General features: G+C 51.6%; 1 protein-coding gene across 2 annotated transcripts; it reads right to left on the reverse strand.

Moving 5' to 3' along the window:
- Positions 1-413: 413 nt before the first annotated feature.
- On the reverse strand, positions 414-11,353 carry SERPINA1 (serpin family A member 1). 2 transcript variants are annotated; one of them, XM_022576185.3, is made up of 5 exons: positions 11,234-11,353; positions 3,582-4,240; positions 2,651-2,921; positions 1,521-1,668; positions 414-681 (listed from the first exon to the last, which is right to left on the reverse strand). In XM_022576185.3, exons 2-5 carry the CDS (start codon positions 4,234-4,236, stop codon positions 490-492), a joined length of 1,266 nt encoding a protein of 421 aa, XP_022431893.2. In that variant the 5' UTR covers positions 4,237-4,240; positions 11,234-11,353; the 3' UTR covers positions 414-489. The 2 variants fall into 2 exon arrangements, with proteins under 2 accessions (XP_022431893.2, XP_022431894.2); XM_022576186.2 differs by lacking the exon at positions 11,234-11,353 and adding an exon at positions 9,237-9,346.
- Between the last annotated feature and the right edge of the window lie 11,000 nt (positions 11,354-22,353).

Consider the following 22,353-nt stretch of genomic DNA (forward strand, 5'->3'; position numbering starts at 1 on the left):
TGAGAGGGCTCTGGGAGCAGTGGCAGCCCTGCAGGGTGAGGGGCTCTCACCGGGGGTCGCAGTGAGCACCAGTGGGGTTGGGACGCTGAGCAGAGGGCCTGGTGGACACTGGGTGGAGGTGGGGACCACGGGCTGGATTCTGAGCCCGTGTGATTTCCCCCTGGGGGTCCCAGAGCAGACTGGAAAGCCTGGAGGTTTTCCACAGTGACTGGGGAAGGGGCAGTAAGCTGTGGGTTTTAGCCTACATTTCATCCTGGCCTAGCACAGGGCTGGATGGTGCAAATGCTAGTAAACCGTAACGCAGTGGACCCTTGAAAGATCACCATGGCCTGGATTTCACACACATCCTGGGGATGTAAAGAGAGCCTCAGACGCAAGAGGATGAGGGATTTACATGCCACACACAAGCTTGGGCCGGGTCAGTCATTCTTTAATGCCATGGAGGAAGGGGACCTGGCCTGGAGGGGACAGCTGAACCCAGAGAGGCAGTTATTTTTGGGTGGGATTCACCACCTTTCCCATGAAGAGGGGAGTCTTGGTGCTTTTATCATAGATGATGAAGAAGAAGGGTCTGTTGTACTCAACTTCCGGGGGAATTGACATGGGGATGGCTTCCAGAATCGTGGCCCCCGTAGCTTCTGTCCCTTTCTCATCGATGGTCAGCACGGCCTTGTGCAGCGCCTGCAAAGGGGAGAGCACAGAGGTCCCATCTGAACAGAGACAGGCTGCCGGCCCCCAGCCACACCTGGGCGCAAGGCGTGAGGAGAGCCTTGCCAAGGGAGGGGCCCGCTCTGGCCTCTCTCCTCCCCTCCCTGCAGGAGACACACAAGTATGGCTCTCAAGGCTTGTGTCTGACCCACGAGGGGACCCTCACCCCTTCCTGACCAGCCTCCTCAACGGCCCTGGGAAGGAGACCACCACCTCGGGAGGCGGATTTTCTTGTACTTTGTCTCCTTGGCTCTGCACTTGTTCGTAGACCAGATTCTAAACTCCTTGGGGACCAGGGCTTCGATGGGGACCTTCACACACCTCATGCCCACCCAGGCACTCAGCTCACAGTCAGTCACTGAACTGCAGTTGTTTCTCTGGGCACCTGTAATTCTCCTGCGTAAATGGCATCTTTGGTCGAAATCACTCTGTAACTCAGACTCAGTGATTCAGCGGTAGCTCCTGGTGTCACAGGCTCAGGGCCAAAGGTACTTTGCAATCCCTGAGCCTAAGCCTCTCTCTGTAAATAGGGGTTTATCGGGACCCAAAGAAGGGAAGTGCCCGGCCAAGGATGGGACAGAGGGTGAGTGACACAACCTCAGAGGAGGTCCTTAAATAAAATGCACCAAGCATGTGAGGCCACCTGTCCCCCTCCATCATCCGACCACATTGCAGTCTTGGTGGAGCGATGGCATTCCTCAGGGACCTCAGTCTGCAGGTGTGCCTGTGTCCCTCTGTCCCTTCCTCAGCCTCACCCTTGAGCTGTAGCCCCCGTGCACATTCTGACCTACAGAGGTCAAGAGCACACTCACCTTGGACAGCTTCAGAGGCACTTCCTCAGTGATCCCTGAGAGGTCAGCCCCGTTGCTGAAGACCTTGGTGATGCCCAGTTTACCCAGGAGAGTTTTCAGATCGTAGGTTCCAGAAATGGACAGTTTGGGCAAGTGTAAATTGGCAGAACTGTCACGATGGTTAGAAAATAAAAACATTTCACAGAATTGAAAGTGTTTCCTTTTCTGGTTGCTCCTCCCACTTGGTGCCCTGTCCCCCTGCCCATGCAAGGATGTGAGGTCAGCCTTGGTTTATTCTACTTTAGTTCGTCTACACGTGGGGTCAGAGAATGTTAGAATCCCAGGGATCCTCTTGTCCTGCAAAGCCTCTCAAATGCCACCTCCTCTGATAAGTCCTCCTGGAGGATCCAGGGTGTCCTCTGGAAGGACTGTGCACACTGCCTCCCTGCAGGGTTTGGTCACCCTTCAGACTGGGACTCCTCCGGGGCCAGGATCCCAGCTGACCATGGGGCGTGGTGGCAGGTCCTGAGTGACATCTGTTCAGTGAATGATAAGTACTTCTCTGTACTTTTGTTTTATATTGTACATGAGAAAGCAGCTCATCCGGGCATGGGCATATTTACAAATACAGAGACATGCACTAATTTGGGGTTCATGACGGTGACCGACCACACTCATCTAGTGACAGAGGATCCAGAACCAGCGTCAAACGTGTCCTGGAGTTGCCCGCTCTGGGCCTTTGCTTTTCAGGCCTCTCCTAGCAGGTTTCCCCCCTGTCTTGCCGTGGACTTTCTGTCCTGAAACTCCACACTTAACTGCCACCTTTGCCGGGAAGCCCACCTCTTCCTTCTGGGTTTGCCCACAACATGGGTTGGCGTTGCTCTCCCTGCACGGGGCACTGGCCACCAGGAAGGGGCAGTGTCTAGGTGGGGGAGGAAGTCCTCAGGGACAGGACTTTCACTCCTCACCCCTGGGCACCGTCCCTCCCATGGAGCCCGGCTGGTACTACCTGCACGGATGCTGGCCTCTGCCGGAGGCACAAGTTCACACACAGTGGTCATGGCCACGGGACGTGGGTCTACCCCCGCCTCCCCCTTCGGGCTGGACCTCTTGTGGCAGCTCCTGGGCTGGCCTCTGGTTTGGGAAGTCACCTTGCGTATCTCTTTTCCAGGACCTTGGAGAGAAGCTCCTTGCTGAGCTGGTCCTCCAGATGCTGCAGTTTCCCCTGGTCGGGCAGGATGAAGACGGCGGCGGCGTTCCCCACGTAGTCCATCAGCAGTACCCAGCTGGCGAGCCTGTCGCAGTAGTGGAGGTCAAACATGCCCAGGCGGTTCATCATGGGCACCTTCACGATGGTCTCCTCACTGACGTGGAAGTCCCTCTCTGTGGTGTGCTTTTCCTCAAAGGGCTTCTCCCATTTTCCTGGAGAGAAGGGACAGCGGACATCAGCCAGGGCTGGGAGAAGGTTTAATAACAGTGGTAGAATAAAGGAGCCCTGAGCCTCCTGGTGAGACACTTCTCTCGGGGCCTCAGCTTCACCATCTATAAAATGGGGCTAAAACGAGCAATCAGTGTACAGAAAGGTATTCTGGGAGGATAATGCAAGACTGGAGTAGGGTCCAAAATTTCAATTTTGTAGAGGCTCATAAGTGGTAGAGGAAGGATTTGAACTTTGGTCCTTCTGACTCCAAAGGTGTCACTGTTTCCTCTACACTCGAGTTGTCAGAAGCGTGTTCCAGGAAATCCTATTTCCTCTGTACACTCTGCCGAAATTTGTTTTTCTGGCTCTCTATTTTGGGAGACATTGCATATCATACACCCCTCCCAGATAGGGATTTACAATGCACATTAGGACATTTAAGGTTCTTAAAAGTCCTGCAGAGACGATGATACTTTGTTTAATCCATAGTTCCCTAACCTTATTTGATCACGGGAAGTTTTAGCGGTCCTGTGTGGAAAATTGAATAACATGTGCAGAGATGCATGGCTATATCCTATTATGCACTGCCAGGAAAGTTAAGAACTGAGTGTTTGAGAATATTTTGGGGGTGTTTCTGTTTCAGGCTGGTTGTGCAGCCTTACCTTTAAAGAATATGTAATTCACCAGAGCAAAAACTGTGTCTTGGTCAAGATCATCTACCAGATCCACAATTTTTCCTTGGCTTCCCTTCTTCACGTAATCGTTGATCTTTTTCTTGGCCTCTTCAGCATCCCTGAAGTTGATGGAGAAGGCTTCAGAGTGGTACAGGTTCTTGACATCCTCCAGAAACTTACTCACTAGCTTCGCGCTCTCGTTGATGAACAGGCCGTTGCCAGTGGTCAACTGCAGCTTGTTGTCTGGCTGGTTGAGGGTGTGGAGAAGATGCTGGAAACCTTCGTGGATCTCAGCCTCTGTCCTTGTAGTGAGGTTGAAATGTAGGCCCTCCAGGATCTCGGTGTGAGTGTCACCCTTGGTCCCCAGGGAGAGCATCGCAAAGGCTGTAGCGATGCTCACTGGGGAGAAGAAGATGTTGGTGGCGTTGGACTCATGGGCCACTCGGCGGTACACACTGAAGGCGAAGTCGACCAGGTTGGGGGCGATCTTGTGGCAGGCTGCTTCCTGGCGGTGCTCATGATCGTGCTGGGACGCATCTGTCTCCTGGACAGCGTGTCCCTGGAGACCCTCAGCCAAGGAGTCGGGGACCAGGAAGCACAGGCCTGCCAGCAGGAGGAGGCCCCACGTGATGGAGGATGCCATTGTCCTGCAACAGAGAGAAGGGTACCACACCCGGGTCAGGCCACACGACGAGTCCCTCGGCCACCGATTGACGCCATGTCAAAGCAAACACAGTTTATCGAGCATCTATGTGCCGAGCACTTTCCTACATCAGCACCATTGAAAGACTCAGAACAACAGCAGAGACTTTATGGCGATTACCATACGCCAAGTTCCATTCTAAGCACTTTACTGTCTTATCTCACTGCATTCTGGTAACAGTCCTATGAGGCAGGTCAGGCGACTATCCTGGGCTTACAGATGAGGAGACCAAGCTCCTAGAGGTTAAGTCACTTGTCCAAGGTTCCAGAGCGGTAAGGTAGCAGGACCAGAATCACACCCCCAGGTAGTCTGGGTCTGGTCCACGTTCTCGATGGTTCCACTAACACCTGCAATGACCCCGAGGTGTAAGTGCCACAGCCCCTACTTTGCAAAAGAGGAAACTGAGGCACAGGAAGTAGATGCTCGCCCAGGAAGCGGGCCAGATCGGGCTCAGGGATGATTGGACCTGGAACAGCCCTAGGAGGGATTCCGCTGAACCCTGGTTTTTAATGGACAGAGAGGCTGCTGCCCTGAGTGGGAAGGATCTTGCCCAGTGACACCCAGTCAGAACACAGGAGAGCTGTGAGGGAACCCAGATGGGAGGCCATACCCCCTTAATACTCACAGTGAACCTCAGCCCCTAGTAGATTTTCCTGAGCTAGAGGGCTGCCCTCAGAGTGAGTCTATGGCCTCAGACGCGGGAATGGGCTGCAGTCAGCTTAGCTGCTTATCTCGCTCGCCACCTGTGTCCCAGCTCTGCACTCAGCGTGGACGTGGGTGTTAGAGGCCTGGTTCCTCCATTCAAGTGGGGTTTGTTTGGTGGGACAGGGGTGAGGTGGGGTGGGTAAGATTCGAAAAAGCATCCCTTTTCTGTTCAGACAGACCTGGGTTCTAATCCGGGTCTCTGTCACTACCAGCTGTGTGACTTTGGCCGAGTCATTTAGTCTCTCTGGCCCTCATTCTGTCACATGTAGAAAGTAAGATTGTTGGGAGGACTTAGTGAAATAAGTCTAGACACCGAGCCTTACAATGAAGGCATCTGAGAGAGATTACATTGAGGGGAGGCTGGTAGGGGTGCAAACTAGAAGGCTTCCGAGGGTGGCTGGGAGGGAGATGAGCTCCATGGCTGGGGGGAGACAATAGGGAATGGCAAAGCTTGTGGCTGACCCAGCAAGGTCAGGCTTTATCTCGTGATAGTCAAAGTCACTGTCACCCGCACCACGGAGCTCCCTCTACGGCATATAGATCCCAGCCTTGGGCCACTAGGCTGAGACCTCCTAAGTACAACCTGCTCTCTTCCCAGATGGAGAAACTGAGGTCCAAGCAGAGGAGAACTGTGTGTCTGCTGCTAGCTATCAGTCATATAACTAAAACCGTCATTTTAATAAAATACAAAGACAAAGGAGCCCTTGAACTTGGCATATGAGAACCTGAGGGGGAAAAGTTGGAAATAAGGAATGCTGGGTTTCACCTACCCCTTGGACTTTTAAAAGTTTCCTTCCAATGAAACAACAGGATGAAGCACAAAACTGGCTTCTTTCCACCACCTTTCTTTCTGGCCTTCAAACCTCTAACTTATCCAAATAGAGCAGACCGCGCATTACGTAATACTTGTTTATACTTTTCTTAAACTAGCCAGTGGTTTTAGAGCTTATGATCGTGCTAAGATTAGTTCTGTATATTTCCATTGCCCTTGGATTTCTCTCTACAACTCCACTGGATTTTGCTGTGGTCCTTCATGGTTTGTGGAAACTCCCCATCTTTGCAGGGCGCAGAGATCATGAGGGATTTGGGCTTCTGCAGGGTGGGGACATTAAATATGCTGAGTGGTCTCAGGGCCAGAGGCTGTGGCTTCTAGTCCTGACAGGGCCACTTCTGTCCACTTGGCCTTGGGCAAGCATCTTCGTGTCCTGGGGCCTCATTCTCACCAGCTGTATAAATCGAGGCAGGGGGGGATCTAAATGAGGTCCCTGTGTACCAACGCTGGATTTTTAATTAGAGGGGTATCTGGCTTTGGTGGAACAACATGGACTGAGACTTCCCATGGGGGATGGGATGCAGTGCCCTTCCGCTGAGAGGGCTGCTGGCCTTAAGAATGTAACAAGGCTGGTGTGGAGCTACAGCTGGGGTGAGCACATCCCTGGCTCCCACCCAGTCCATCTGCCAGGGGGTTACATCACCTACTCTGGCTTCCTGCTTTCCCAGTAAACGGCTTGAGACCAGGAAGGGGTCAGGGCCTTGCCAAGGCCACACAGTGAGTCAGGGATAAAGCTGGCTTGAGCAAGCCTTGGTTTTCCCACCACTCGAACTACAGATGGGACAGTATGTCACCAGGTCTCAGACCCTGTAAATGTCAGAGTTAGGTCCTGAGGACTCTGACGTTAACCTTGAGCCCCTGTTGGCTTCATTTTGCCTCTCAGTCTGTTCCTTACAACTTCGGGGGCCTAAGACTTCTCTCTCCTCACCCTTCTATCAAAAGGAGCACCCCACCCCACCCCAATTCTAGTGCGGGAACCAAATGGAGATGAGAAAGTAAATGGTGACGTGCCCAGAGGTGTAGGAACCACATTTTAAACCAATAGAATGAAGATGTCACAGTGACACTTCTGGAATCAGGGGCAGGTCAGGGAGAGCAAAGTGAGCTGTCCCTTTGCCTAATCTCATGCCATTTCCCCCAGGACATAAAATGAGTGACCAAGAGCAACCTAGTGGGGTCCAGGGAAGCGACTGTGGCCTAAGGTCACAACCTGCTGACACCTGGCACTAAATAAGCCCAGGTGTGACCCAGCCCCGCCACTTACGGGCAAGTGGCCTTGGGCAAGTGACTTCACTTCTTTGAGCCTCGGCGTCCTGTAAAGTGGAGAAGAGAATCTCTTGAAGGGCAGACGTGAGGAACGAACAAGGTGTTGGGTGGGCGGGCACCGAGCCGGTGTGGAAAGCCTCCCCGTACCTGCGCACAGGTAGGATTCAGGCTTGAGAACTGGCAGATTTCTTGCTGGCCGGTTGCCACACTACCCAGGACCAGAGAGGGGAATGCTGATGATCAAAGAATGGCCTCTGAGTTTGGAGTATGTTCAATTCAATTCTCCAAGTCTTTATTTAATGCCTATGAGCTGCCAAGCCCTATTCCAAGCAAATGGTATTTACCATCGGCATCCTCCTTATCACTACACTGAGTAAACAGCAGGCCTTTCTTATTATTTCTTCATTTTATTTCTTCATTTTATAGATGGAGAAATTGAGGACTACAGAAGTTAAGTGAATTACTGAAAATCACAGAGCTGGTTGCTTACAGAACTGATTTTTTTTTTTTTTTTTTGGCCACACCGCGCGGCCTGCGGGATCTTAGTTCCCTGACCGGGGATCAAACCCACGCCCCCTGCAGTGGAAGCACAGAGTTTTAACCACTGGACCGCCAGGGAAGTCCCTACAGAACTGAATTTAATCGTAGGTATTTCGATTTCTGAGTCTGGCATTTAACCCTTCTCTGTGTATACAGCTGAAGGCAGAGGCCTTGGAACAGAAAACTCAGAGGTGGCCTGGCTAAATGAAGAGGGGCAACATCGCTTTGTGGCTAAGATCAGAGGCTACGAGGCCAGAATGCCCAAGTTCAATTCACTGTCGGCTGTGTGACCTTGGACAAATTACTCAGCCTCTCTGAACCTCAGTTTCCCAGAGATGATAAGGGTGTACTTACCCCATGGAGCTATTATGCAAATGAAATAGCTGCAAAGTGCCAAGAAATGCCCGGCATGCAGTCAGCTCTCAGGAGGCATCAGTCGTTACTGATACTGTGAACCTTTCAGAGCCCTCTCGGGGAGTCTGATTGCCTTGGCCTTGGTCATCTCTGTAGGCCCCAGCTCCAAAAACCAATGGTGGAAAAATCATATCGCTTCCTAAATTCCAGGGATCAAGGCCAGTGGGAGTGGGGTGGGGTCGGGAGGGCAAAGGTTATCTATCCTTTGACCAAAAGGACAGAGAGGTTGAGCAACTTTCTAAGGTCACCCAGCATGAGAGGGGGCTCAAGGCCAGCCCAGGCTTCCCATTCCCCAGCTGGTGCCTGAGGCCAGAGGGAACCATGTTGGCAGTGGACCTGGGGTCCGGAGCAGGGATTCTGGAACGAGGCAGCCTGAGCTTGAGCTTACATGGTGTGTGATTGGGAACAAGTGATGAGCCTCCCTGTCCCGGATGTCCTCGTCTGTAAAAGGGGAGCGCCATGGTAAGCACCTCAGAAGATGGCCATGAGGCTTCAGTAGAAGCTGCCTGGCCAGAGCGAGGGCTCAGGAATACAGCTCAAAGCCCCCCGATGATGGTGCCCATCCCCAGCTTCCCATCTTCTGCTGCGTACGAGGATGCCCAGAGGCCCACAGTGCACAGGGGGGCCCAATTTGGTACCTCCAGGCTGAGACCTAGTGCGGTCCTGTTCTGGGCATTTCGGGAGAGGATGGAGGCCTGAGGAGCAGCTGAAACTCTAGGCTTCTGGTCTGGCTTGGCCCCCCTACCAGGTCCCTGCATGAGCCTGGGCTTCTCACTGTCTCCCTCTGAGCCTTATTTTTCTCATCTGTAGAAGCGGAAAAAGAAACACACCCGAGCAGTAGGGGAGGTGCTGGAGGTGCTGAGACCTACAGAAGACAACCTACGGGAAAGACACAGAAGCTGTGTCAGCAGAAACGTACTCCTTCCTCGGTCCCGGGACGCCAGAGCCAGCCCCCCATTTCCACTTCTGCCCACAGAGGGCCAGTTTAATCACCGGGAGGTATTGGGGAGGCCCTGGACAGGCTTGGGGAGCAGGAAAGGACCCCCAGGGCTGCTGTTACTATGACAACAGGAGGCCAAGCCCCAGCCCTCTCCATCCTCCCTGCAGCCCCAGGGCCTTCCCCGGGTAGCGCAGGGACCCGGAGGCCTCTCTGGAGGCTCTTGCCAGTGGAAGGCATACTTACGATTCACTGTCCCAGGTCGGGGCTGGTGACCACGGCTGGGGAGACAGAGCCCTGTCCTTGCCTGTATTTAAGCAGTGGATCCAGAGGGACGATGTGGGAGGCTGCTGGTGAATATTAACCAAGGTCACCCCAGTTATCAGAGGAGTAAACAGGGACTAAGCTCACTGACTCGACACTGAGCCCCTGCCCACGCTGCCCGTCTGTGCTCCTCCTGGGCGGCGTGCGGCCCTCTGTTCCATATACCAAAGGGAGTCTTTGTGCCCAGCTCATAAACCACAGCATCTGTCTCCAAGCTGGGGTGGCATGTGGCTCACGCCCTTCGGGATGGCATGACTCTGCTGGCCGGTGCTCCCACTGGGGAGTTCTCAGTGGCCGCCCCACTGGTAGCAAGAGCTACCACTTATAAAGCCACCTTGAAATGCCCACTGCTGAAGATGCGGGGGTGAAGTAGGTTATGAGTCCAATTGGCAAATGGGGAAACTGAGGCCCAGGGTGAAAGGCTGCTCATCCGCCCAAAGTCACCAAGCCGGATACAAAACCTCTCTTGACTTCCCTGGAAAGAAAATGGGGCTTAACCGCTGTTGATACAGCCGCTTAAGGCTGGTATGGGTGGCCGTGGGCAGACGCCAGGAGTCAGAGAGTAAATCTATGAAGAGCTGTGCAGCCTCAGGCAAGCTGCTTCATCTCTCTGAACCACGAGGTATTTTTGTTTGCAGCGTAGGGCTTTGGAGGTCCCACTTCCTGGCACAGTTGTCAGTGATACACAAGATCACTTATGTAAAGCGCCGGGCACACACTAGGCTCTTGATTTTGGTCTGCACAGCCCTCTGTTCGGACCTTCTCTCCAGGCTTCTCCGGGCAGGAAGAGGCTCAGTTCCTGGCCAGCCTCAGGCCCATGTCTGTTTCCACTGGATGCGGCTCCCGGCAGACCAATGCGATCCACAGGCTGTTTGAATTTTCCTTGGGACTGTTGCTCCGTGCAGCAGCTACTGCAGGCTTTTGGGGGCACTGGTGGTGCTTGGAGGTGTTGATGCAGGGTTGAGGGCAGTGGGGCCCTACTTGACCCTGATCCATTTAAAAACCCAAGGCAGTTGGCCTCACACTGTGTGCACCGCCCCACGCCCCCTTGGCATGCAGTGGATACTTATTTGTTGAGTCGGTGGACAAGCACGTCTTTGTCCTTCTCTCATTCCCCTGGTCCCAGCTGTGGGACTCCGCCAGGTGAATAGCCTGTAGGCTCCTCTAGCTCACAGGGTCAGACCAGGGAACCCAGGGCCCCCATTCATTGGCTGTGTGATCTCAGGCAAGCTGTTTAACCTCCCTGTGCCTCAGTTTCCCCATCTGTAAAATGGGGATGGTGACAGTTCCTACCTCGCTGGGCTGCTGCAAAGATTAAATGGAGCAGTTTCAGGTAAGCTCAGGGCCCAGTGTTGGGGGCGCACGGTGAGCCCCCCGTGATGTTGTCATCCCCATGACAGTGGGTCTCGCGGGTGTCATTCTGGGTGGGTGGGTGGGGGGGGAGCAATCCAGGAGCTTCCTCCCAGGACTCCTTCATTCAGTACTGTCAGTACCCCCTGTGAGGGGAGTATGTACCACCCCTCATATAGAAGCAGAAATTAGCTCAGGAAGGGGTGGACTTCCCGCTCCCATACCTCCCGACTCCCCGGTTCCACAGTCTGGCTTCAGAACTCTGACTCTTTCCCCTGAGCTGGCTGAAGGGCCATCTCCCCCAGGGCACTACATCTGCCCACAGCTTGGAGACCTAGGGTGTGGTGAGGTGAGGCCTGCCCTCCATACCTTCTGAGCATTTCTTCCCCTCTCCATGCCTCAGTTTCCCCATCTGTGCAATGGCCTCCTGCCACGCCCGGCTGCCACGCCCGGCTCTCGCACTGAATGGGCGAAGGCAAGCACCCAGGCTGTCGTCAGGTGCGACAACCCTTTCAGCCCGGTGGCTTGGGGCTGGTGGGAAGGTGCCGCCCCGTCTCCAACCCCCCTACCTTCAATTCCCAGTTCCTGCAGCGGAAGGAACTCCTCCTTCCCCTGGGGCTCCTGGCTGCAGCGTGGAGGCTGTGTGTCCCTGAGTGCAGCGCCCGGGCTCTGCCAGCACAGGAGGAAGAAAGCTCTCGGTGGCTCAGGCAGCAGGTCCGGGAGGGGCGGGGACCTGGGGCAGGAAGCTGCCTTGCACAAAGCTGCCAGGAGCCGGGCGGATGGCAGACTGCCCTTCACGGCCCAGGCAGTCCTGTGTGTCACCTGCTGTGCCTGCTGTGTCTGGCTGTGTGACCCAGGATCACCCAGTTTCTTTGAGCCTCTGTAGGCAGGCTGGTAGCACCTGCCAGAAAAGATTAACGGAGATGACAGATGTCATCCTTTGGCCCAGAGCCTGGCATCAGGGTCCTGGCAGGTTTCCAGGGCCACCTGTAGAGGGACGAGGCCTGAGCCACCTCTGAAATGCACAAGAAGAGCCCCGCAGAGATTGAGACAGGACCGTGTGTATGGGGGAGGTGTGCGTCACAGACCCTGGCTGTGGGACGAAAAGGTGCAGGACGTCGGGGGGACTGGGCACTTGGAGGTGGAGTGAAGAAAGAGCAGTGGGGTGGAGAGTGGGAGAAAGTGGGGCTCGGGGTTGGGACCTATCCCTTCTGAGGCAAGGGCTCCACACTCAGTCCTTCTTGTCTCCCCATCCTCCCACTCCCCTCCCCCCTAGTATTTCATGCTGCGGAGAGCTCCTCTAGACCGGCATCCTGGGAAGGAGGGGCGGGATGATCTGGAAAAATGGGCAAGGACAGAATGCCCGGGGTGGGGGGCACCCAGTGGCCATTCTCCAGGACCCGAACCACAAGCCAAGGAGGAGGAAGTCCCGTCCACTTGGTTACTTCTGGAATTGTCCATTGTAACATCTGGACTGATCCCTGGGACTAAATATATCCTAGGAAGATGCTGTGGGCTGGCTGTGAAAAAGGGGTGTCTGGGAAGACCCTATCCCCGCATTGGCCTGCCGAGAGATAAGAGAGGGATGGAGAGAAGCACGAGAGCTGAGGTGTGGGGTCTGCAGCAAGAAGGGAATGAAAGGGAAGGGTGTGCGAGGGGCCCGGGGCAAAGCAGATCAAGGACCAGAGGCCCTGACTGGTCCAGAGAGCGATAGTGAACTTCAGGGATGTTACACCTGTTGGTAGAGTTCCCCAGAAAGTGCGGAAACCAGCCTGTACTGACTGCCCCAGGCACACACACTGACATGTCACATGTATGTCCACAGTCAGATCCCCCCATACTCACTATGGGAGCTCCCCTCCAGGCACCAGCTCCCTTCTTCAGGGGGCAGTGTGGTTCAGTGGTTCAGGCATGGGCTCAGGGTCTGAGCATCTGGGTTCGACCCTTCACTCCACCATTCTCTCTGGGAGATCTTAGCCATTTAACCTCTCTCTGCCTCCGTTTCCTCATCTGTGAGATGGACGGTAAGAATGGTCACTCCTATCAGGATTGTGAAGAGCCAGTGAGATGATAATACATGAGACTGAGGGTGGCCTCAGGCACAGATGGGCCCTAAGTCAATGCCAGCTACTTCTGAGCTTCGATGTCCTGAGCCTGGGAAACCTTTCAGATGGGTCCCAGGGGCTGAGCAGGAGAAAGACTTGGACAGCAGCACATTTGTCCAGGGACACCTCTTCAGATTCAAGCTTCTGCTTATCCCCAAAGGCTACCAGTCCCCTCTCCTGGGGGCTGGGCTCATTTTGCTTCCTGAGGGCACAGAGCCAGGTGTGGTTAGTGTCTTTCTGAGCACCTGTGATGGGCAGCAGGCCGAGTTGGATGAGGGGTGGTTGGAGCTGGGGTGGGGGGACTTGGATTCAGGGGAGGACCTCGTTTCAGCTCTCCCAGCCTCAGTTTCCTCCTCTGTGAAATGGGCACATTAAGAGCCTCTTTTTTCATATAGTTGTTGTGAGGCTCAAATGTAGTGATGCTAGGTGAGGTGTTTGACATCAGGCCTGCTCTGTTAGCATAACTGGCACTGTGTCTGTCTTCTCATAACTTGGTTAAATTAGTAAGGTTAGCTGCATGGTCCAGGTTTTTGAGTCCAGGAAATCGACTGAGTTTGCATCATTAGTTTGTCTCCTCCTAGCATCTTGCAAGTCTACCAACTTGCAACACCCTGGTGGACCCTCTTTCCTTCTGTACACAACCTCTAGGGCTGCTTCCTGTGCGCGGTTCAATTCTTGCTTTTTCTGGAACTATTTGACTTATTCACAGCTTCTTGTTTCCCTCATCATCCTTACCTGGAGAAAAAGAAGGCAACTCCATGCACTGTAAGTGACAATAAGGTTACTAGAAGGAATAAAACACCTCCTCCCCTACTTGTTAAAATTAGTAAAAGTAATGTTTTTATTATCACTATTTTTTTCTACACTTTATTTCAACTTTACCCTTTTAAATGTATGGACCATTATGGCCTTTCAGCTTTTAGGAGGCTCAACCCATGCTGTTTAACGATAATTAGTATTTCCTTTTGGACGGTCAAGTGGTCTCATTTTGGCCGCTAGGAGTCCCTTTAATTTATCTCTTTTCTCTTTTCAGCAGCCCTTGCTGATATCTCAGAAAGCACACACTTGTTTTCTAGCAGTGACACCATGTCCCAGACCCATCTTCTTTTTCTTCTGCCCCAAGACATGGTGTCAGTGACCCTCTCTGGGACAGGAAGACAGCAGGGGTGGCAAAGGTCCTTCTGGGCACCACAGGGAGGACCGGATGTGCAGGAGACCTTGAAGGACTTTGGGACTTGTTTTGCAGAAGTATAAACCCTGAGTGGGTGTCTCAGATAACAGAGAGCAATAGGGCTCTTCCAACTTGCCCAACATAGACCTTGGGTTGCAGTGGTTCGATTTACCTTGTTGCCTTCTATCCTGTTGACTTTGAACATTTCTGTTTGCTTGGTTTTCATGAGTCTCTTGCTGCTTTCATGTTACAATACAACCCCCCAAACTAACTCCAATGTGTGGTCTGTCACTACCTGCATCACATCATAGCTGATCCTTTGTGAGCACTTACTACCTTCCAGACTCTGTTTTAATCCTGAGTGGTGGGTACCATTAATATTCCCTTAGTACAGATGAGGAAACTGAGGCACAGTTACCGTGATGCTGACAATGAAGCCCCTCAGCCTCGCTCCCTCCTCTGTATCTGTTCATTTGTTCATGTAACTCACTAAATATTACGTATTGATCACCTATTGGCTCAGAGTTTGTGAAGGTGAAAAGATGTGGTCTCAATTGCCCAGAAACTCATAGCCTGGTGGAGACCCAAGCCCCTGGGAACCAGAGGCCCTTTCAGATGTCCCGGTGAGGGAGAGGTGGAGATGGGGGACGGGTGTGAGAGATAAACAGGAGGCAGGAGCAACAGATGAGGGTTGACATTGGGGGTAGGTGGCGGGATGCACGGGCGGACCTCAGGGTTCCCTGGAAGCCCTGCTGGAATCCACGTGTCCTGACTTTCTGTTCAGTTCTCTTTCCGCCAACCCTCCCATCCCCCAGGTAGAGTCTCTCCCAACCCCCATGAAAAGAAGGAGCCAAGACCCCAAAGACAGATTCACAGCCGGCTGGCAGGCCCTGGAAAACAGGGGCATTTCACAGCATCTCTCTTTTTTTCCTCTTTTCTACCCCATCTGAGTTCTGGGGTTCAGGCCCCCATCACCTCACCCCACTGTCTCCCCTCCTTCCGTGTGCTAATCGGATAGCTGAGACCCAGCTTCCCCAGAGACGTTGCTTCCCCGAAAGTCCTCTCCAGTAGGGGCTGTTTATTCTCCAACACACCTGCCATGAGAAGATCCCCACCACTGCCTCCAAACCTTTACTCCCCCAGGAATTATGTAGCCACCTCCCTGGACAGCCCCACCTTGCCCTAGCCTTATCCCTGACATCCACAGGCCCATCGTACATCACAGGAGAAGGGCATCTGGGCCCAGCCTGGTCTGTTCTGCATCACTCACCATCCTTGTGGATGGCACCCGGAGCCCCTGGCCCCTCCCTTCTTCTCCTCCTCATCTCCCACGACCTCCTTCACTCCTCTCCACCCACATATGACCCACCTTGACCTTCGATGTCAGGTTGGAGGCCTCTTTTATGAACTCTTCATCTACAGCCCCCTCTTGGTTGCCCCTTTCCCTCTGTCCCTGACCCTAATGGACTGCCATTGTGGACACATGGAGATGGTGTGGTGTCATCTGCTTAAACCTCATCGTCCATCTCTTTGGTCCATTTCTGTCAATACCTTTGTCATCAATAGAATAATGTCCCCAGAGATGCCCATGTCCTAACTGCCAGGACCTGTGAATGTGTCACCTTACATGGCAAAAGGGATGTTGCAGATGTGACTAAGATTAAGGATCTTGAGATGGGAAATTATCTTGGATTATCCAGGTGAGCCTAATATAATCACAAGGGCCCTTATAAAAGAGGGGCAGAAGGGTTGGAGTCAGAGAAGCAGACATGACAATGGAAAGACAGGTCGGGGTGACATGATGAAGGGGCCCCGGATCCAGAGATGCAGGTGGCCTCTAGAAGCTGGAGAAAGCAAGGGAAGGAATTTTCTTCCAGAGCCTCCAGAAGGGATTTAGCCCTGCTTCCACCTTGATTTTAGATTTCTGACCTCCAGGACTGTAAGATAATAAATCTGTGTTGTTTTAGGCAAGTAAGTTGTGGTAATTTGTTACGGCAGCAACAGGACACTCATACGACCTTCAGCTCCCTTTGTTTTTCCTTTGCTCCCACCCAGCAAACCCTAACTCTCCATCCATCTAGTCACCCTCTGTCCCCCTCCCCTTCCCTGGTACTGTGGACCACAGCTTGAGCCCCGACACTGGCTTCTTGGTGCTGTCGCTTCCACCGCCCGGCCCATCTCATTCCCCTGGGCTCATCCCCGCCTCCCCTCCATAAGGGTCGACAAACAATGGCCCACAGGCCCATCTGGCCTGCTGCTTGCTTTTGTATGGCCAGCAAGCCAAGAATGGCATCTACGTGTTTCAATGCTTGAGAAAAAAAAATCAAAAGAAGCATCGTATTTTGTAACACACACAAAAAATGATACGAAATTCAGTTCTCAGCATCCACATTTTATGTTTCACTGGGACATAGCCACGCCCGTTCGTTCATTGTCCAACGCTGCTTTCGTGCTCCGGGGGCAGAGTTGCGTAGTTGTGACAAAAACTGTACGGCCTTCAAAGCCTAAAATATTTACTGTCCGGCTTTCCCAGAACAAACGTGCTGATCCCTGACCGAGACCCCAGTCACGCTCACACCTCCATCTCACTGTCACATTGTCACTGGCCCGGCACTGCCTCCTAGGCTGCCAGCGTTTGCCAGGCTGCTCTCCATCTCGCGAGGGAAGCACCTTTCTCTGCCTCCTTGCATGGCTGACACTGTGTGTCCCTCCGCATCCGGGTCCAGGACAGACTCATCCATAAGCCTTCCTGATCCCCCACCTTAATATCCTGGTGTCCCTTCTTGCTGCTTCCACAGTGCTTCATCCACCTCCTTTATAACATTTATCATAATAGCTGACACTTACTGGGCAGGTCGTGCGTGCCAGACACCATCCTAAGCATTTCAGAGAGATGAACTCTTCTTATCCTCACAATATACCTAATGAGGTGGGTACTTTTGTTACCCCCATTTTACAGATGGGGAAACTGAGGTTCATAGATGTCAAGCAGCTAGCCCCAGATCACAGAGCTGGGGAGTGGTGCAGGGGAGATTCGAACCAGACTGTACGACTTCAGGGCAAGGCACGAACCCCGCGGCTCAGCTCTGCCACCAGGCTGCGGTTAACTGAGGCCAAGGCCCTGGTCTTTCCATCTCTCTGACTCTGGGCTGAGCGCAAAACGGGTGCTCCCAGGGTGCTTGATGAACTGAGTTAAAATAAATGAAAGAGAATAGAAATGGAACGTTTTTGTTTTCGTTTTATCATCAGATGGCTAAGGTGCCTTGTTGGGGTGAAAATGTGAAAACCTTCAGGATGCTAAAAATTTGCATGGGTCGTGCAACTTCTTAGATTAAAAAACAAGCAGTTCTTTTGTCTATTTGAGGCCAGTCGGAAGTCATCATCTGAGGACCCTCCCATGTGCCCCCGCCATGGGAAGGCCGAGGGGAGAGGGGTGGCCGGTTGTCTCTTACAGCCTGGACGTAGAGCCTGGTTGTCCTGCTTGTCATGCCTGGCCTCCCCCATCACGCAGAGCGGCTTCCCCATCTGCTTCCTCCTCTGCCCCACGAGAAAAGGGGAATGGTTCGTGGGAGGTCAGCAGAGCGGAGGCTGAGCTGTAATGGTGAAATGCCAACCAGGGAAGGGGATTGCGTCATGCCCGCTGTCCCCTCCTTCCGCTTTCCCTGAGGCTCAGCCTGGCATGTGCGAGGGCCTCTCTTCTTGGCCCCACCTGCCCAGGAGCTGACCCTGCCATTCCCTGCTCCAGCTGCTCACAGCATAATCCCAGCAAAAGCTCCCCATTCACTGCTTGGCTACTGGGTACCGTGCACTGTGTACACAGACTCTCATCTTCCCATCAGCTCTGCAATAAAGATCTTGTTATATCCACTCCGCAGGTGAGGCTTGGAGAGAATAAATAGACTGAATCGATAAAACCTCTTTCTTGAACCATCTTCTCAATTGCTACCACCTTGATACGTGCCGTGCTCTCTTCCCTTACTTTTTATGTATTTATTTTCACCAAGGTGTTACTTACATGCAGTAAAACCATAAATCCTGAATGTACAGCACAATACGTGTTTACAATTGTGTACTTCTCTGTAACCACCACTCGGATCAACAGTAAGGAACAAATCCCTCAGTCCAGGAAGTTCCTTTCCATTTACCCCCCAATCTCCCCCTGAAGGTAACTTCCGTTTGGGTGTCGGTCTCCATAGATTAGTCTAGCATCTTCTGGAAGGGCATGTAAATGGAAAAATACCTTCTGTACATTTTTTGTGTCTTTTGTTCAGCAGCATGTTTTTGAAATTCATCCAAGTCGTTGTTTCTATCAGCAATTTGCTCGTGTTTCTTGCTGAGTACAATTCCATCGTAGGGATGGACCACAATCAGTGTATCTGTAGAGAGGCGTCTGGGTTGTTTCTGATGTTGCCTGTTAGGAATCAGGCGCCTGTGTGCATCCATGTGCACGTCTTCGTGTGAACATGTTTTCATTTCTCTCGGGTGGAATGGCTAGTGATAGGATCTTCTACGTGGAACTTTATAAGGAACTGCCCTCTCTCCCCTCCACCTTCCCCTTCCTGATGTCCAAAAGGCTTCCAGGTTTGGAGCAGAGAAGCAGTTCAAATCCCAGACTTGCCTTTAGGAGCTGAGAACCTGGATCCACTTGCTGGTTTCATCTACTCTGTGGAACGGGGATGATAATTTCCCCACCACGGGGTTCCAGGGAGGATTGATTACCTGCGATACCAATCATGAAAAGTCTGGTTCAATAAATATGATTTCCCTTTTTTTTTTTTCATCCTTGGAGCTGTGCTATGGTGATTTTAACAGCAGGCAACTAGAAATGAAATAATTCAGTGAAATGACTGGGAACAAAAACGCAGTTGCCCTCAGAATTTAGGCATAATCAATGATTTCCATTCTACTTACACAGGCTTTGGGGCCTCGTATTCAACCATCCACCTTACAGAGTGTTGGGCAAGTAAGGTAAACACAGCTAGGTCAACACTGCCTCCTGGGAAGAGGGTCTGCACAGAGCAAACAGTGAGGACGTGTGTTTTCTAGGCCTTCCTCTGCCCTCGTCCTCCACCTCTGGCCTCCAGGGGGTAAAGGGGAAGCAGGTGGGGGAGGCTGTGTAAGTGACTCAGCTTCAGGCGCTGGAAATTGAGGGGAAGGGACTCAGGGCAGCGTGGCCTCCTCCCGTGGGCTGGAGCTTCAGGCCTATCAGGGAGGCTGGCACCGTTCAAGGGGTCGAAGGCAAACTCTTTGCGCATGCGCGCGCTCACACACGCACGCGCACACACACGCGCACACACACGCAGACATGTTATCCCCATCCCCACACGGGACTTGGGGATCCCCTTTCTTGTACGCAGAGCTCTGGAAATATCGTGGTCCTGACACTGCTTGGGTCAGTGTGGACTTTGGCAAGAAGGTGGGATTTGGGGACAGTCAGAGTTGGCTTCAGTTCACTGTGGACAAGTTACTTAACCCCTCATGGCTTCACTGTCCTTATCCGTAAATGGAGATTTTCATTCCAGGGTCGTAGGGTGACTGTTAGGGTAGAAATCAGTGAATATATGTAAAGGGCTGGTATGTCGTGGACACTCAGTAAATATTGATTCCCCTTCTCTTCCCTCTTGGTCTTTCGGTTTGGTTTGAACATGAGGAAATAAGAGAATAATGCCATTCGCAATACACTCTAGAGGGTAAGAACCTATGTATGTAGCAACTAAAGACAATGCATAGAGGGCTCTGGAAGGAGACAAACTCCGGATTATCACCCTGGAATGACGCACACTTACCAGCTGGGGTGAATTTTACTTCCTCTTTCTGCGTATTCCTGTGTGTTGATGTTTTCACAACAAGAATGGGTGGCTTCTGTGAAAAAAAATACACCTTCGGTTCTTCATAACTTAACAACCAAACAGAAGGATGCTGTATTCACATAGGTGACAGTTTCTTGCAGGGTCTTTGAAAAACGAGATTGCCCCAAGGACATCTCTTTTACCACTATGGCTTTCTTCCAAATGCCCTACCGCTTGGACGTCTGCCTGATGGAGTGGAAAGGCTTCCATGTGGAGTCAGATGGTACAGGGCTCAATTCTAGTCAACTGTTTACTAACTGCGGGACCTTATGAAAATTACTTAATCTCTGTGAGCCCAGCAATGAAATAGCGATCGCGTCTACTTTAGATTTTTGGGGGGAGCTCTGAATGAGATGCCGGTGTACAGCCCAAGCGTATAGAAGCGCCTTAATGAATGCAGTGGCAATTTTCCTCCCATACAATGTGCAGGTCACAGTCTTCGTGGATATTGCCTCTGGCAGCCTCACAACAGCCCTGTGGAACAGTCACTGCCTGTTATCATCTCGCTCTGCAGGTGAGCAACCGAAACTCAGATAATTTAAGCGACTTGCCCAGTTCTGCCCTGGAACACCAGCAGCGCTCCTCCTTCTCTGTTTGTATGTTACAATGTATATATTATGCACATTATGGCCATGTCATATTTTGGCTTTGACCCTGGTGCCTGGAGACGTTGTAAGGTCTGTGTTTGTCGTTCACTTATCCTCTTGCAGTTTGCACCACATATGTTTCTTCTAATCAGAGATTGGAGACCTCCTTCGGATTATTGTTATAGCCTCATTAATAAGGAATGACTCTGGGAAATCCAATATTTTTGCATGTAAAGAACATCTTCAGGGCTCCCCTGGTGGCGCAGTGGTTGAGAGTCTGCCTGCCGATGCAGGGGACACGGGCTCGTGCCCCGGTCCGGGAAGATCCCACAAGCCGCGGAGCGGCTGGGCCCGTGAGCCATGGCCACTGAGCCTGCACGTCCGGAGCCTGTGCTCTGCAACGGGAGAGGCCACTACAGTGAGAGGCCCGCGTACCTCAGAAAAAAAAAAAAAAATCTTAAAAATGCAAAATCAGCACCCATCAAGATCCTTGTTCAGATTTTTTGTCATAATATCTAATTGTATTGGTCATCTGGTCAACTAGGCAGGTTGGAGCTGTTCTCCCAAACTGTGGGCAGCCATGACTCACAACAACATATGTGGCAAAGGCTTGAATAAGCCTAATGGGCTGATGCATCTCTATTAGTAAAATGAAAAAGTAGTACCTCCAAAACATGTTTCTTCATTTATTTATAAATTATATACATGTATGACTGCCCTGATGCATTATTTGCCTTAATGAAACAAATACAAATAGACATTTTAAGGAGGAGATAAAAATATTAATAAAATTTTACAATATTTTTTCTGTGCTTTAACAGATCCATTGGGTCTATTTGGGTACCCAGGGATTAGGCAGGGAAAGCAATTTATGGCTGCAGAAATCTGGAGCTGGGGCATCAAAAAGTAGGTGACATCATTGGAAATCCGCATGGATATTAACATGAACAATGCAAAATGTGACTTTAATAAGTTTTATTTGCTCAAAAATGCATGGGCACAGCTTAAATCCAAAGTCTAAGGTCAGTCAAATCATTGGGAATATAGATTTGGGAGCCTAATTTATTTTCCAGATATGTGAGTTGGCCCACTTGTGGCCTGACCACAAGTTTTCCTTGCAATTGGTGGATCTGCCATTTCCCAGAGTTTGGGCACAGAGCCTGACCTGCCAGAATAGCTTTGGTACTTGCCCTTTTTGGCCCCTTTCCCTAGAATATTCTCCCCCTGGGTGTCCTCATGGATGGCCCTACAATGTATTGAAGTCATGTCTCAAATGGGCCTTCACAGAGAACGCTTTCCTTGGCCACCCCATCTGAAATATCAGCCCTCCTAATTATGACACAATGTCTTTGAGCTGATCTGTTTGTCTTCATGGCACTTATCACTACCTGACATTATACTGTATATCTATATTTACATTATGTATTTTATTTGTTAATTGTAATATATATATTTGCTAATTTGTTTATGTCTGTCTCTCTCACTGGGCTATAAGTCTTTTATAAACATGACACATTGGTTTGCCCATTGCTGTATCCCCTAGAACAATAACTAGTACATTGTAAGAGTTCAAAAAATACTTATTGCATGATTGTACTAGTGGAATTAAACTCTTAAATGCCAATGTAATTAGGCATAATTTGTTTTCGGTACCATACCCTGCACTTAAAACGCAGTTTAATAATTTTGGCACAATCTGAGGTCTGAATTCTAAAGGCAGTTGCAAAAACTTAGAGCACCATTCCCGCTAGAGTGTAGCGTCCATAAAGGCAAAGCCCAGGTCTGGCTTGTTCTGTCCTGAGTCCCCAGCCAAGATCACTAACACTAGCTGTTGCAATAACTTCCAAATCGCAGGGTCTTAGCACAGGAATGTTAGGGACCCTTCTCCATATCATAGTTACACCTTCTGGAAACATGGCCTCCACGGGGCAGGGAAAGAGAAAGCAGACACACTAGCTCCTAACTCCATTGGCCTGG

The sequence above is a fragment of the Delphinapterus leucas genome, chromosome 2 (assembly GCF_059928025.1).
Source record: "Delphinapterus leucas isolate spDelLeu-1000000601 "Yukka" chromosome 2, BTC_Dleu_Yukka2, whole genome shotgun sequence".
In the NCBI taxonomy this organism is placed as follows: domain Eukaryota; kingdom Metazoa; phylum Chordata; class Mammalia; order Artiodactyla; family Monodontidae; genus Delphinapterus; species Delphinapterus leucas.

Coding starts and splice junctions, on each gene's coding strand:
- SERPINA1 (XM_022576185.3), bottom strand. CDS start 4,236: ATGGCATCCTCCATCACGTGGGGCCTCCTCCTGCTGGCAGGCCTGTGC. Junction 2,922..3,581: donor GAATTACATATTCTTTAAAG/GTAAGGCTGCAC, acceptor CCTTCTCTCCAG/GAAAATGGGAGAAGCCCTTT. Junction 682..1,520: donor TGCCTCTGAAGCTGTCCAAG/GTGAGTGTGCTC, acceptor TCCCCTTTGCAG/GCGCTGCACAAGGCCGTGCT.